This window comes from Dendropsophus ebraccatus, chromosome 1 (assembly GCF_027789765.1).
Source record: "Dendropsophus ebraccatus isolate aDenEbr1 chromosome 1, aDenEbr1.pat, whole genome shotgun sequence".
In the NCBI taxonomy this organism is placed as follows: domain Eukaryota; kingdom Metazoa; phylum Chordata; class Amphibia; order Anura; family Hylidae; genus Dendropsophus; species Dendropsophus ebraccatus.
In genome coordinates, this window is record NC_091454.1 from 46848596 (window position 1) to 46863484 (window position 14889).

General features: G+C 47.0%; 1 protein-coding gene across 2 annotated transcripts in view; it reads left to right on the forward strand.

Moving 5' to 3' along the window:
• Positions 1–9027: 9027 nt before the first annotated feature.
• LOC138792682 (A disintegrin and metalloproteinase with thrombospondin motifs 2-like) overlaps positions 9028–14889 on the forward strand; it is a 219319-nt gene continuing 213457 nt past the window's right edge. For both annotated transcript variants that reach the window (XM_069970389.1, XM_069970396.1), the window contains exon 1: positions 9028–9244. In XM_069970389.1, the coding sequence (XP_069826490.1) occupies positions 9154–9244 (91 nt within the window). In that variant the 5' untranslated portion in view covers positions 9028–9153. The remainder of the gene's footprint in view (positions 9245–14889) is intronic.

Here is a 14889-nt window from a genome sequence, read left to right on the forward strand (position 1 = left end):
ACAATATGTGTAGAGCAATTTCCCCCGAGTCCGTAAATACCCCACATGTGGACATAAAGCGCCATGTGTGCGCAGGGCAAGCCTCCGAAGGGAAGGAGCGCCATTTGGATTTTGGAGGTTGGATTTGGCTAGAATGGATGATGAACGCCATGTCGCATTTACAGAGCCCTCGTGCTGCCAAAACACTGGAAACCCCCCACAAGTGACCCTATTCTGGAAACTGCACCCCTCAAGGAATCTAACAAGGGGTGCAGTGAGGATATGGACCCCTTGATGACGGGCACATTTGTGCCATGAAAGTGAAAAAATGAAATTTTTCCCTTTCACGTCACATTGTTCCACATTTGTGCCCGTCACCAGTGGGGTCCATATGCTCACTGCCCCCCTTGTTAGATTCCTTGAGGGGTGTAGTTTCCAGAATGGAATCACTTGTGGGGGGTTTCCAGTGTCTTGGCAGCACGAGGGCTCTGTAAATGCGACATGGCCCTTGAAATCCTTTTCAGTGAAATTCAGCTTCCAAAAGCCAATTGGCGCTCCTTCCCTTTGGAGGCTCGTCCTGCGCCCCCTTGGCACTCTATCGCCACATGTGGGGTATTTCTGTACTCGGGAGAAACTGCGCTACACATTTTTTTCTTTTTTTGCCTCTTATCCCTTTAAGAAAATGAAAAATTGAAGGCTAGAACAACGTTTTAGTGTAAAAAATAAATTTTTCTTTTTTCACGCCATATTGTTCGGAAAATCTGTGAAGCACCTGTGGGGTCCAGATGCTCACCGCACCCCTTGTTACATTCCTTGAGGGGTGTAGTTTTCTAAATGGTGTCCCTTTAGGGGTGTTTTTTAGGTTTTGACACCCCAGAGCCTCTGCCAACCTGAAGTGGTACAGTCAAAAATGACCAAATATAACGGAGGCGTTGAAATTCACTAGGCGCTCCCTTATATCTGAGGCTTGTGGTTGCGTCAAATAGCGCAATAGGGCCACATATGGGGTATTTCTATAAACTGCAGAAACGGAGCAATAATTATTGGGGTGCATTTCTCTGGTAATAGGTTTATAATTATGAAAAATATTGGATTACAATAAAATCTCTGCACAGAAAATTAAAATTTTCAAATTCCTTACACACTTAGCTTTTATTTCTGTGACTCCCCTAAAGGGTTAAAACACTTTCTGGATGTGCTTTTGCAGAGTTTGGTGGGTGCAGTTTCTGAAATGGGGTGCTTTGTGGGGCTTTCTAACATACAGGCCCCTCAAATACACTTTAATTACCATCTGAACAGGTCCCTAAAAATATCTGATTTTGAAATTTTACTGAAAATTTGGAAATTTGCTGCTAATGTTTTAAGCTTCCTATCGTCTAAAAAAAATGAAAGATAGTTTAATAAATGCCGCCAACATAAAGTAGACATGTTGCTAATGCTATTTAATATATAATTTATGTGGTATAACCACTTTCTGTATACGCAAAGAAGTTTCAAAGTTGGAAAAATGCATTTTTTCAAATTTTTTCACATTATTTGGGTTTTTTTCATAAAGATTTGTTATGAGTATCGACTCCAATTTACCAGAAATGTAAAGTACAATATGTCACGAGAAAACAATCTCAGAATCAGCCGGATAGGTAAAAGCATCCCGAAGTTATTAATGACTAAAGTGACACTGGTCATATTCATAAAATTTGTCTCTGTCATTAAGGCCATTTCAGGCTCTGTCCTTAAGGGGTTAAATAGGACTTTGTCTGTTTACAAACCCATTTTTTGTTGCTATCTACCCATATGTACAATATTTATTTTTCAGTGGAGGTTGCCTGCATTGCCACGGTTATTAAAATCTTCATCAATTGTTATGCATGTGCAATATATGATTCCATAAAATATACTTTTATGTCCCCTCACTAATCTATGTATTTGGTTCAGTTTCATTTTCCCTGTCTTTTATTTTCATTTTCTCATTCATTATCTATTGTTGTGTATTTTAAATGTAATCATTTGAATAAAGAATTTAATTATATTTTCCTATGATTGTCCTGCACTTTCTATGATCCCTGTGGATCTTTGTTTTGATTTATATTCTTTTGTGCGTTCTGGACTATATTATTTGGGCATTTATGTTTTTGTATGTACACATCGTTCAATATTACGATTGTTCATATACTAGATTGTAACTAACGACTATCATTCCGTGTATTACGGTGAACGCTTTCAGGTCGTTTGCAAAAGCACTCGATTGCAAACTTTAAAAGAAAAATTTGCTTTGTCTAAGGCCCCGTTCACATGTAGCAAAACTAGTGGAATTGTCCGCCGCGGAATGCCGTTAGCCTCTCTCTCATAATAGGAGTCTATGGGAGGCGCCCTCCTGTTCTCACAGCGTCTGTCTGGGGAGAGCAGCAGCGGACAATTCTGCCTCGGAATTCCGCTAATTTTGCTACGTGTGAACGTAGCCTAATAGGACAATACGCCTCTTTGCTATGCCATGACAAAATGCTGGAGACTGTGGCACTGGACTGAACAGGCTGACACTGGGCTAAGCTGATGGTTTACACAGTATAGTACTAAATAACATGTGGATGGAGAAGAGAAGAGCACAGGGGGAGAGAAGCCAGGGGGAGAGAAGAGCACGGTGGAGAGAAGAGCATGTGGGGAGAGAAGAGCACGGGGGGAGAGAAGCCAGGGGGGAGAGAAGCCAGGGGGGAGAGAAGCCAGGGGGGAGAGAAGAGCACGGGGGGGAGAGAAGAGCACGTGGGGAGAGAAGAGCACAGGAGGAGAGAAGCCAGGGGGGAGAGAAAAGCACGGTGGGAGAGAAGAGCACGAGGGGAGAGAAGAGCATGGGGGAAGAGAAGAGCACGGGGGATGAGAAGAGCACGTGGGGAGAGAAGAGCATCGGGGGAGAAAAGCCAGGGGGGAGAGAAAAGCACGGGGGAAGAGAAGAGCACGGGGGCGCGGGGGGGGGGGGGAAGAGAACATGGGGAGAGAAGCCAGGGGGGAGAGAAGAGCCAGGTGGAAGAGAAGAGCACAAGGGGAGAGAAGCCAAGGGGGAGAGAAGAGCACGGGGGAGGTGGTGGAGAGAAGCAGGGGGGAGGCGATTGCTGATATCTTGATGCATAAGATAGTGTGTGAGGGGGATCAGGTGGGGTAGTATGTGTGTGGAGAGGGGTCATGTGGGATAAGATGTGTGTGTGGGGGTCAGGTGAGGTAGTGTGCATATGGGGGGGTCATGTGAGGTAGTGTGTGTATGTGGGGGGGGAGTCAGGTGAGGTAGTGTGTGTATGTGTGTGGGGGGTCAGGTGGTGTAGTGTGTGTGTATGTGGGGGGGGTCAGGTGAGGTAATGTGTGTGTGGGGTCAAATGGCATAGTGTGTATGTGGGGGGGTCAAATAGCATAGTGTGTATGTGGGGGGTCAGGTGGGGTAGTGTATGTGGGTGGAGGGGGTCAGGTGGGGTGTTGTTTGTGGGTATGGGGGTCAGGTGGGGTAGTGTGTGTGTGGGTGGAGGGTTAGGTGGGTTAGTGTGTGTGAGGATGGCGGTCGGGTTAATTGCAGGCAGGAGTGGAACTTTATTACTATGGTATGTACAGCAGGGGCATTATTACCATATAGGAGGCACAGCAGAGGGGAGATTACTACTATATGGAAAGTACAGCAGGGGGCATTATTACTATGGGGTGCACAGCAGGAGGCATTATTACTATGGGGGCACAGCAGGAGGCATTCTTACCATATAGGGGGCATTATTACTATATGGGAGGCACACTGGTGGCATTATTACTACATGGAGGGGACAGCAGGAGGCATAATTACTATGGGGCACAGCAGGAGGCATTATTACTCTATGGGGGCCCAGCAGGCACATTACTATATAGCGGGCACAGCATAGGGGGCATTATTACTATATGGGATGCACACTGGGGGCATTATTACTACATGTAGACACAGCAGGGTCATTATTACTACATGCAGGGGACAGCAGGTGGCGTTTTTACTATATGGGGGTACAGCAGGGGGCATTATTACTATATGCAGGCATAGGGGACATTATTACTATATGGGGGTACAAAAGGAGACATAACTATATGAGGGCACAGCAGGAGACATTATTACTATATAGGGGGCATTATCACTATGGGTGTGTACAGCAGGGAGCATTATTACTATATGAGGGTGCACAGTAGAGGACATTTTACAATGTGGGGTAACAAAGCAGGAGGCATTATTACTATGGGGCATAACACTGGACATTATTACTATATAGGGGCACAGCAGAGTATCCTACATACAGGGGGAAACACACTTACCTACTTACAGACACCAGGCTGTGAAATTACTACATTTGGGAGCCTATAGGTTGGAAAAGGTAAAGAAATTGAAGGAAAATTGCGTAGCCTAATATGTTTGTCTGGAAGGTTCTGAAGAGATGAATTGTAGCTGCAAGAAATAATCATGTTGGTCTGGCCGGATGGAGGAAAGGGAAAGAGAACAACTCAGATAAAAGAAGACGTCACCTGTGAGTCACTGAATGAGGTTTTTGTATTTTGTAGAATGTTATCTGGTAGGAGTTCCCTGAGGTAGAAAAGATTGGGAAACACTGGCCTAGAGGATAGGAGTTAGGGAAGACCTCTCAGAGGCTGTGTGTACAGGGGGAGCTGTGAAGGAGCTCCCTGGGCAGTGGTGTGCATACCTCCCAACTTTTGCAAAGAGCAAAGAGGGACATGTGCGGCGCGGTCCCCATAGCCACGCCCCCATAGCGGGCCTCCATAGCCACGCCCACATAGCAACCCTCCATAGCCACGCCCCCATAGCAACCCTCCATAGCCACTCCCCTACAGTCACCACATGCTGCTGACTGAATAGTGCCCTATACAGTATCCAATCCCCCCAAAAATGCCCAATATAGTATCCAATCCCCCATATAGTGCCCCACATAGTATCCAATCCCCCATTATAGTGCCCCACATAGTATCCAATGCCCCCATATAGTGTCCCACATAGTAGCCAGTCCCCCATATAGTGCCCCACATAGTATCCAATCCCCCACATAGTGCCCCACATAGTATACAATCCCCCACATAGTGCCCCACATAGTATCCAATGCCCCCATATAGTGTCCCACATAGTATCCAATGCCCCATATGGTGCCCCACATAGTAGCCAATGCCCCCATATAGTGCCCCACATAGTAGCCAAATGCCCCCATATAGTGCCCCACATAGTAGCCAATGCCCCCATATAGTGCCCCACATAGTAGCCTATGCCCCCATATAGAGCCCCACATAGTAGCCTATGCCCCCATATAGTGCCCCACATAGTAGCCAATGCCCCCATATAGTAGCCAATGCCCCATAAAGTGCCCACATAGTAGCCAATGCCCCACATAGTAGCCAATCCCCCATATAGTGCCCACATAGTAGCCAATGCCCCCAAATTTTCCCCCACATAGTAGCCAATGCCCCCATATAGTGCCCACATAGTAGCCAATGCCCCCAAATATGCCCCACATAGTAGCCAATCCCCCATATAGTAGCCAATGCCCCCATAGTAGCCAATCCCCCATTATAGTGCCCCACATAGTAGCCAATGCCCCCATATAGTGCCCCACATAGTAGCCAATGCCCCACATAGTAGCCAATCCCCCCACATAGTAGCCAATCCCCCATATAGTGCCCCACATATTATTCAATCCCCCATATAGTGCCCCACATAGTAGCCAATCCCCCCATTAGTGTGGCCCCAGCGAAAAAAACAATAAACCAGTAACTTACCTGTCCGCCGGTCCCAGCAGCTCCTCTCCCGGCAGAGCGCGCACTCCCGTCATCCTCCGGGGCGGGCAGCGGGGTACAGAGTCACTGACTGTGCCGGAAGTGACCTGCAGCCAGGGCCGGATTAAGGTTGGTGGAGGCCCTGGGCAACAATTTTGTTGGGGGCCCCCCCATTTTCTTCCCCCACAAATAAACCATACAGTGATCTATACAGGTGGCTGATTACTGTAGGGGACTTAGCACCTACCCCTCCTCACTCCTGGCTGTATGGCTCAGCATCCTCCTCTGTTCTGCATATGATGGTCCCTAGAGGCTGCAGTCCAGAGGAAGATGCCAGGCCCTAGAGACAGGAAGAGGGAGGGGTGAGCATCGCTGTGTGTTCCCACTTAATTCAATGCGAGAACACAGCACTTTAGCACTTTTTTGTGCTCTCTTGCCCACTGTGTCAGCCACCACAGCAGCATATGCAGTTGTGAATCGCAGGCAGAACCTGGACTTGCAAGTCTAGGTCCCATCTTCAGTTCCCAACCATATAAACTACCTGAAGCAGTAAAGAGCAGAAAGTACTTAAAGGCTGTGTATAATCTATAGTGGATATGCTACATGTGAATATACCCTAAGGATCATGGCATATATAGCTGCACACAGGCTATATATACACCATATGCTTCACACAGGCTATATATACACAATATGCTGCACACAGGCTATATACCATACACTGCACACAAGCTATATATCATAAACTGCACAAAAGCTATATATCATAAACTGCACACAGGCTATATACCATACACTGCACACAAGCTATATATCCTATGCTGCACACAGGCTATATATCATACACTGCACACAGGCTATATGTCATATGCTGCATACATGTCATATGCCTCTATAGTACATACCCCTGCTCTGATGAGCCAAAACAAAACAAAGCCTCATACTCACCTGATCTGGGCAGATGACAGGTCTTCTCCTGGCTCTTCTCTGTTCCTTCAGCCTGTCAGCCACTGTGACAGATGCTCCAGCATGCTCCATGATGTCACATCCCTGCTGGAGAGATCAGGTTTCCTTGCTGAGGTCCCACACTGTCCTCTCCTCAGTGAGGGGGAGGGGCAAGGGGGAGTGAGGACCTCGGCAGGAGACAGGCACCCGGAAGCTTGACAGGAAGAATCCATTCAAAGATCCACCAGGGGGGAGTCTGAGCCTGCCGGGAGGGAGATCCTTACACAGGATTAACCCTACACCTCCCTCCCTCCTTGGACAGCATGCAGTGTGGCCAGTGCTGTGTCCAGTTAGGGTTTCCACATGCTTTTTGCACGTGGGACTGGCTTCCAGACACCACTTCTGGGTTTGGGCTGGTGGAGGCCCCCTAGTGGTGGAGGCCCCTGGGCACGTGCCCCTTGTGCCCTCCCTTTAATCCGGCCCTGCCTGCAGCCTCTATAATGAATCACTTCCGGCACAGTCAGTGACTCTGTACCCTTCTGCCCGCCCCGGAGGATGACGGGAGTGAGCGCTCTGCCGGGAGAGGAGCTGCTGGGACCGGCGGACAGGTGAGTTACTGGTTTATTGTTTTTTTTGCTGGGGCCACATTTAATGCGGGACACGGGGGGCCGTTCCGGGACCGCGGGACAGCACCCCGAAAACGGGACTGTCTCGCGGAATCCGGGACAGTTGGGAGGTATGGGTGCGCACCACTGGGGTGAACCGCTTTCGATGACAGTGACCCTGACAGGAGCCTAGGGCAAGTGGCTGCCTGTGTCTGCTTAGCCGCAGTTATTGTGGAAGCAATAGAGCTGGACAGGGAGATGAGCCTGGCTGCTGCATTAAGAATGGACAAGAGGGGGGAGAGTTTAGAGAAGGGAAGGCCGATTAGTAAGGAACTGCAATAGTCTACACAGGAATGCATCAGAGCGACAATGAGAGTTTTAGCTGATAAGGAATTGCAATAATCTACATGATAATGCATCAGAGTGACAATGAGAGTTTTAGCTGATAAGGAATTGCAATAATCTACATGATAATGCATCAGAGCGACAATGAGAGTTTTAGCTGATAAGGAATTGCAGTAGTCTACACGGGAATGCATCAGAGCGAAAATGAGAGTTTTAGCTGATAAGGAATTGCAATAGTCTATAAGGAATTGCAATAGTCTACACGGGAATGCTTCAGAGCGACAATGAGAGTTTTAGCTGATAAGGAATTGCAATAGTCTACACGGGAATGCATCAGAGTGACAATGAGAGTTTTAGCTGATAAGGAATTGCAATAGTCTACATGGGAATGCATCAGAGCAACAATGAGAGATTTAGCTGATAAGGAATTGTAATAGTCCACATGGGAATGCATCAGAGCGACAATGAGAGTTTTAGCTGATAAGGAATTGCAATAGTCTACACAGGAATGCATCAGAGCGAAAATTAGACTTTTAGCTGATAAGTAACGGACGGATTTTACAGATTCTTTACAGGTTCTTTAGATGCAGGTGACAAGAATGTAAAAGGGATTGAATATGGAGAGTGAAAGACAGATCAGAGTCAAACATAACTCCAAGGCAGCGAGCTTGGAGTCTAGGGGTTATTGCTATATCACAAGGAAGTTTCTAGAATAAGCCATCACTCTATGAATAATGAAGCTCTGACCTCCAGGACCCCCACCATTTGCTGAGACTGAAGGGGTTGCACCCATTCCTTGTTTTTCCCTGCACAGCGGCGCCCCCACCCATGCAAGGGTATGCAGCCGCCCTACGCTCTGCTACAGCCCCACACACAGCAGGTGGCAGACATTCTCAGGGTGGGTGGGGGTCTCTGATCCGGAGAATGTTTTTCCCTGCACAGCCAGATGGGGGTCCCAGGTCACAGTGACTGGGGCTGTGCTGCTGCCCCCTGTCCAGCTGTGTGGGCTGTCAGTGCTGTCAGGATTCTTGGACCCCACTTCCCATAAAGTGATGGCATATGCTGGTGCTGCACCACCACTGTGTGAGGTGGAAACACCCTTTAAGGGTAAGTGCAGTAGAAGCCTGAGTGCAGCTGTGACTGGGGGCAGAGTGGGCACTATTCCTGGACAGCAGAGCCCGGTGCCAGCTCCCCGTCCATGTGGCAGCGATAACTTTTACACTGATGACAATAACCGAGCGCAGCACAAGTCACTGCCACATCCACTCGGAGGGGAAAGGAGAGCGGCCAATGGGGAGACGCCTACCATCCGCCAATCGTGCCCCCGCCCGGGTAGCCAATCAGGGGCGGGATGACAAGTCAACTTGCCATGAACTGCTGTACAGCTGGAGTTGTTCTGCATTCGGCTCCGCGCTTGTGGTGTGAGTGACACGGCTGTAGCCTAGAGCTCCGACCCTCGCATCCAGGCTGGATTCCTGCGCTCCGCCAGCCAGGCTGCAGTCCAGCTGCAATGGAGTCCGTCACCGGGATTCTCACCTGTGCCGCCCTGTGCTGGGCGCTGGCTCTACCTGCCAATTGTCTGTACATCTCCAGAGACAGAGGTGAGTGGCGCAGCCCGGTAATGGGTGCGGGCGGCTGCAGGGACACAGCCCGCGGCTTGTAAACTTTGTCTTGTCACAACTTGGTGGCTGTCGTCCCGGGAGGGGAGCTGTGTGTGCCGGAGCAGCCGCAGGTCCCGGACCGCTGAGTGTGCTCGGAGCTTTATTAGAAGCACACGGTGCCTGTGCCGACACAATGCGGTAATGGAAAGTAACGCAGCGCTCCGCTCTCCGCACGCACAACTTAACCCTGCAAGTTGTGACAAGTTGTGCGATAACTTCTGGCTGGATGGGAGAGTGGAGAGGACCAGAGCAGCCGGGACCCCTGCCCAAAGCCGGGACATTATAATGGACTGACATCATTATCTAGGCGGGGGAGTATGGGGAGCAGTCCTGTCAGGAGGGGAGAGGAGCAGATGCCTCTACTGTGCGGGGACTACATGTACCATGGTGTATGGGAGACAGTGGGGACTATATACACAATGGTGGACGGGAGACAGTGGGGACTATATACACCATGGTGGACGGGAGACAGTGGGGACTATATACACCATGGTGGACGGGAGACAGTGGGGACTATATACACCATGGTGGACGGGAGACAGTGGGGACTATATACACCATGGTGGACGGGAGACAGTGGGGACTATATACACCATGGTGGACGGGAGACAGTGGGGACTATATACACCATGGTGGACGGGAGACAGTGGGGACTATATACACCATGGTGGACGGGAGACAGCGGGGACTATATACACCATGGTGGACGGGAGACAGCGGGGACTATATACACCATGGTGGACGGGAGACAGCGGGGACTATATACACCATGGTGGACGGGAGACAGCGGGGACTATATACACCATGGTGGACGGGAGACAGCGGGGACTATATACACCATGGTGGACGGGAGACAGCGGGGACTATATACACCATGGTGGACGGGAGACAGCGGGGACTATATACACCATGGTGGACGGGAGACAGCGGGGACTATATACACCATGGTGGACGGGAGACAGCGGGGACTATATACACCATGGTGGACGGGAGACAGCGGGGACTATATACACCATGGTGGACGGGAGACAGCGGGGACTATATACACCATGGTGGACGGGAGACAGCGGGGACTATATACACCATGGTGGACGGGAGACAGCGGGGACTATATGCACCATGGTGGACGGGAGACAGCGGGGACTATATGCACCATCGTGGACGGGTGACAGCGGGGACTACATGCACCATCGTGGACGGGTGACAGCGGGGACTACATGCACCATCGTGGACGGGTGACAGCGGGGACTACATGCACCATCGTGGACGGGTGACAGCGGGGACTACATGCACTATTGTGGACCGGTGACAGCGGGGACTACATGCACCATCGTGTGATGGTATATATAGCCACCACTACAGCCGGTACATTATTTGTGGATCATCTATGTGGGCTCCAGATATACAGTATTGTGTGGTGTACAGCCCAATCAAAAGTTTGCTTTGGGGCCCAGCCAATTATAGTTACGTCCCTGATCATGCGGTGTACAGCTACTAAGCGCTGACTGTAGTGAGGTCCTCATATACCATCATGTGGTGTACGGCTACTATGCACAGGTATTAGTGGGGTCTGCATATACCATCATGTGGTGTACGGCTACTATGCACAGGTATTAGTGGGGTCTGCATATACCATCATGTGGTGCACAGGTATTAGTGGGGTCTGTATATACCATCATATGAAGTAAATCCACTAATACAGGGAGTGCATGTGCAGTACATGAAACTGAGCCCCAGTGTTGTAAATGTATATACAGATGTCATAGGGAAGATCAACTTACAATCAGTTGTTTGTTCTGAAGTATCTATTATAAGAAATTGAGAAACTTTTTCAGCTCTGATGCAAATGTATATGTTTCCATGGTAACAGTGTGACCTAGCTGTCATATTGCCATCCATCTGCCTTCTGCTTGTAAAGAATAGGCTATGTTTGTGCCCCATTGGTTTCATTGGGAATACAGCAAAGTTTCTTTCTACTGCAGATTTGTTATCTGTGATGCAGAAGAGTGACTTGTCACTCAGGCTTGGTTCACACTGCTCCCCCTCATCAGTTTTTCTGCAATTTAACATATAGAAAAACATGGTCAACCATGTTTATGTAAAAAACAACCCCCCCCCCCCCTTTCTTTTTCTTCTTAATGTAAGTCGGTGGGAAATGGATGAAATAATTTTCTGCAGTATGGCAGCATCCACGTTGCCATTTCTCCCCCCCCCCCCCCCTTTTTAACCTACAAATTAAAGAAGTAGCGGGGTCTGGCTGAGTACCACTGACTGGCTAAGCGGGCCTGACATGTCACGTCCCAGGTCACTACTCAGACCTACTGTAGAAGGCACCAGAGCAAAGGACAGGGGGAGGTAAGTACACGTTATGTTCAGCCACCACCTCCCCGGCTGTTTAAACAAACAAACAAAAAGTCTTTGCCCGGACTGCTCCTTTAAATAGACAGTAAAATGCAGTGTGAAGCTAGCCTAACTTTGTTACATGTATTCTGCACAGAAAACACACTGGGTAACTGGGTAGCCCAATTTAATGGCAAAAAAGACCATGGCTACACCCACAGCAATAGAGGTTAAGTCTATGTCATAAATCTGTGTGAGAAGATAGTCCTAGGAGACAGATGGTGATATGACTGCAGAATTAGACTACACACGCGTTGTAGTCTGTTACCATGGGAATGTAAGCTTGGACATGGTAAAGGGGCTAAGGAATCAGAGAAATCATTCCTAGTAGTGTTTTATGTCTTCATATGGTTTCCGTGACAGATTCCAGTTACTTCTGTTGGATCGTAGGACCGTTCAGCTCTCACATGAGACCTGTGTGTTGTACATGAAATAAGAATTCTGGAATATCTTTTCTTAGCCCTGTGCGGTGCCAGTTGTTACTCATCTTGCTGATGTTACGGGAACATCTGGCTGCCGTGGGTTTTCTCCTGAAAATAGGAACAAGCCATAATAAAATGCTTTAAAGGTTTTTCCCATCTCAACCGTTCTCTTAAAGATGTGGGTCCCACCCTTGATCTTGGGATAGGTGCAGGTCCCAGGGGGCATATGAAATGTTCAGGTGGGAATACCCCTTTAACACTACACATTGACATGTGGCTTCCCAACATGGATCACTTTGTCAGACTGCTGTGTTTGAATTAGGAATAGTGAATGAGGTTACATTACAATTGGCAGGTTACACATGTGTCAGTAGTGATCAAACCTGGATATCTGTGTGGTCACAATCACTAGCATTAGTTGTAGCAAAGCACCCTTGTGAACTTTTATGTGCCTGACCACAACTCCTAAGGTATAGCCACATGTACTGTACTCTGTGGATTTGATGCTGTGTATACAGTACATGTGACACATACACACTCTGTCATTAGTTTAAGGGTATCCGTTCAGCGCATTTTGGTAAGGCCTCTGACACCAAAAAACCTGCTGCCGTCACACTTTCTTCTCCATGAAAACAATGTATAAAGAGCACCCCATTGTTTTCATTGGAAGTAGTTCATACTGTGCATCTTTTTTTCCGCAATGTATTTGAAACCCACGTGGTACATTGCACTTGATCCTTTTTTTTTACCTAGATGATGCGTCAGATGTCCTGACACAGAATTAGTCCTATCAAATGGGATAGTCTTAAACCATGTAAATCTCTGCAGAGAGTGAAAGATGTGGCAGTAATCCAGGGGTGTGCCTTGGATTCCAGCAGTGTGTTTCACATTTGCATTTTGCAAAATGAAAACTATTCTATGGGAACGTGGCCATAGAGCTTCTTAGGTTATGTTTCCATGGTTTTTCTTCACATGTGTTTTGGTGCATGTCCTGTTTTCACTCCTATTGAAGTTCATCTTGTGGTATGGATATTTGGGCATATTTGAGATACATTCAGATAGGTGACATGTCTTTTATCAGTGCACAATCTGAGTGGAAAATGTCATGTGTAGTGAAATGCAAAGTGTGAAGCTAGCCTAATATTATGGATTCAAGGTAAGAAGCCATTTTGTATACTGCCCTTACAATAGTCAGCAAAGAAGATAGACCTGCATCTTACATGTCACTCGTGAAAAAAACATCAAAACAAAAAACCCTATTTATGCAATAGACTTTGTATTCACTGTCATCTGATATATTGATGATAAGATCAATCTAGTGATGAGGCAGTGACTGGTAGAAGTTATTGATCATTTTATATTGCAGATGTTCACTGTAATAAGGTTTCAGGTCCTCTTGAAACACTTCATAAGTGACTATAGTATTACCGAATCGCTTTGCTCCATTAGTTCAGCAATCTTATCAGTCGGCTGCCTTTGAACTCCATGCCGCTCCACTCTGGTTGCCTGGAAAAGATTGGATCTACTCCAGGGAAACTTTTCCCAGTTCCCCCAGGAATGGATCCAGCTCTTCCAGGCACCCAGAGTGGCCCAGAGCTCAAAGGCCGCCGACTGCCGAGCTAATGAATGGCTTTGCTTGGGGCCCTATTACACGGGACAATTACTGTGCAAAAAAATAAATTTTTCAAATTTAAACAATAATTGTTCTGTGTAATTGGAGGCAACGATAGAAAATTCGTTTGTATATCCTTGATTTAGATCTGAACCTAAAATTATTGTTCGTTCGCTGTAATTCCACATTCGTTTGCTCTAGTTCTGCATTTGTTTACTAATCGTTCAGTGTAATTGCACATTGTTAATTGTTTTGCTGGGATCAGAAGGAGTAAACGATCATAGTAACTAACGGTTATCGTTCTGTGTAATATGATTAATGATTTCAGGTTAACAATAAATCTTATTTGCAGTCGTTTACCTTTTAGTAGGTAATCATTTAAAAATCGCTCCGTGTAATAGGACCCTTAGTTAATACTGTAAATTGGCTCATCTCAAATTATAGGTCAGATCATTTTCTCCTCATGGCAATATTTCTCAATTTGCGGAAAAAAATAATTCTTTCAAATCAGCTGGTGTCAGAAAGTTATATAGATGTGTAATTTACTGCTATTTGAAAATCTCAAGTATGTCCTGCGGGTGTATTTTCTCCAGTCTGACGCAGTTCTTTCTGCTGCCACCTCTGCCCATGTCAGGAACTGTCAGTAGCAAATCCCCATAGAAAACTTTTCCTGTTCTGGCGAGTTCCTGACATGGACAGAGGTGGCAGCAGAGAGCACTGTCAGACTGGAAAGAATACACCACTTCCTGCAGGGCATACAGCAGCTGGAAGTACTGGAAGACTTGAAAATTTCAAATAGAATTACAAAGCTATATAACTTTCTGACAGCAGTTCATCTAAAAGAAAAAAAAATTGCCGGAGTTCCCCTTTTAAGCTTTTTACCAGGCAAGATCAGTAATCTGATAATTTAATTGTTCGGGCGATTCCACATGCAGTGATAGCATATAGGTTTATTTTTTATTTTTAAAATGAGGAAAGGGAAGTGATTTTAACATAGGATGGTTTTTCTTTGTTTTTTTTTTTTTTTTTTTAAGGAAAATTTTTTTTCTTTTAAATTGTAATTTGTAGTGCCATGACATAAGGGTACATCATTGGTCCTTTAGGAGCTAAGGATTAAAGGGGTAGTGCGGCGGTAAAAAATTATTCACAGA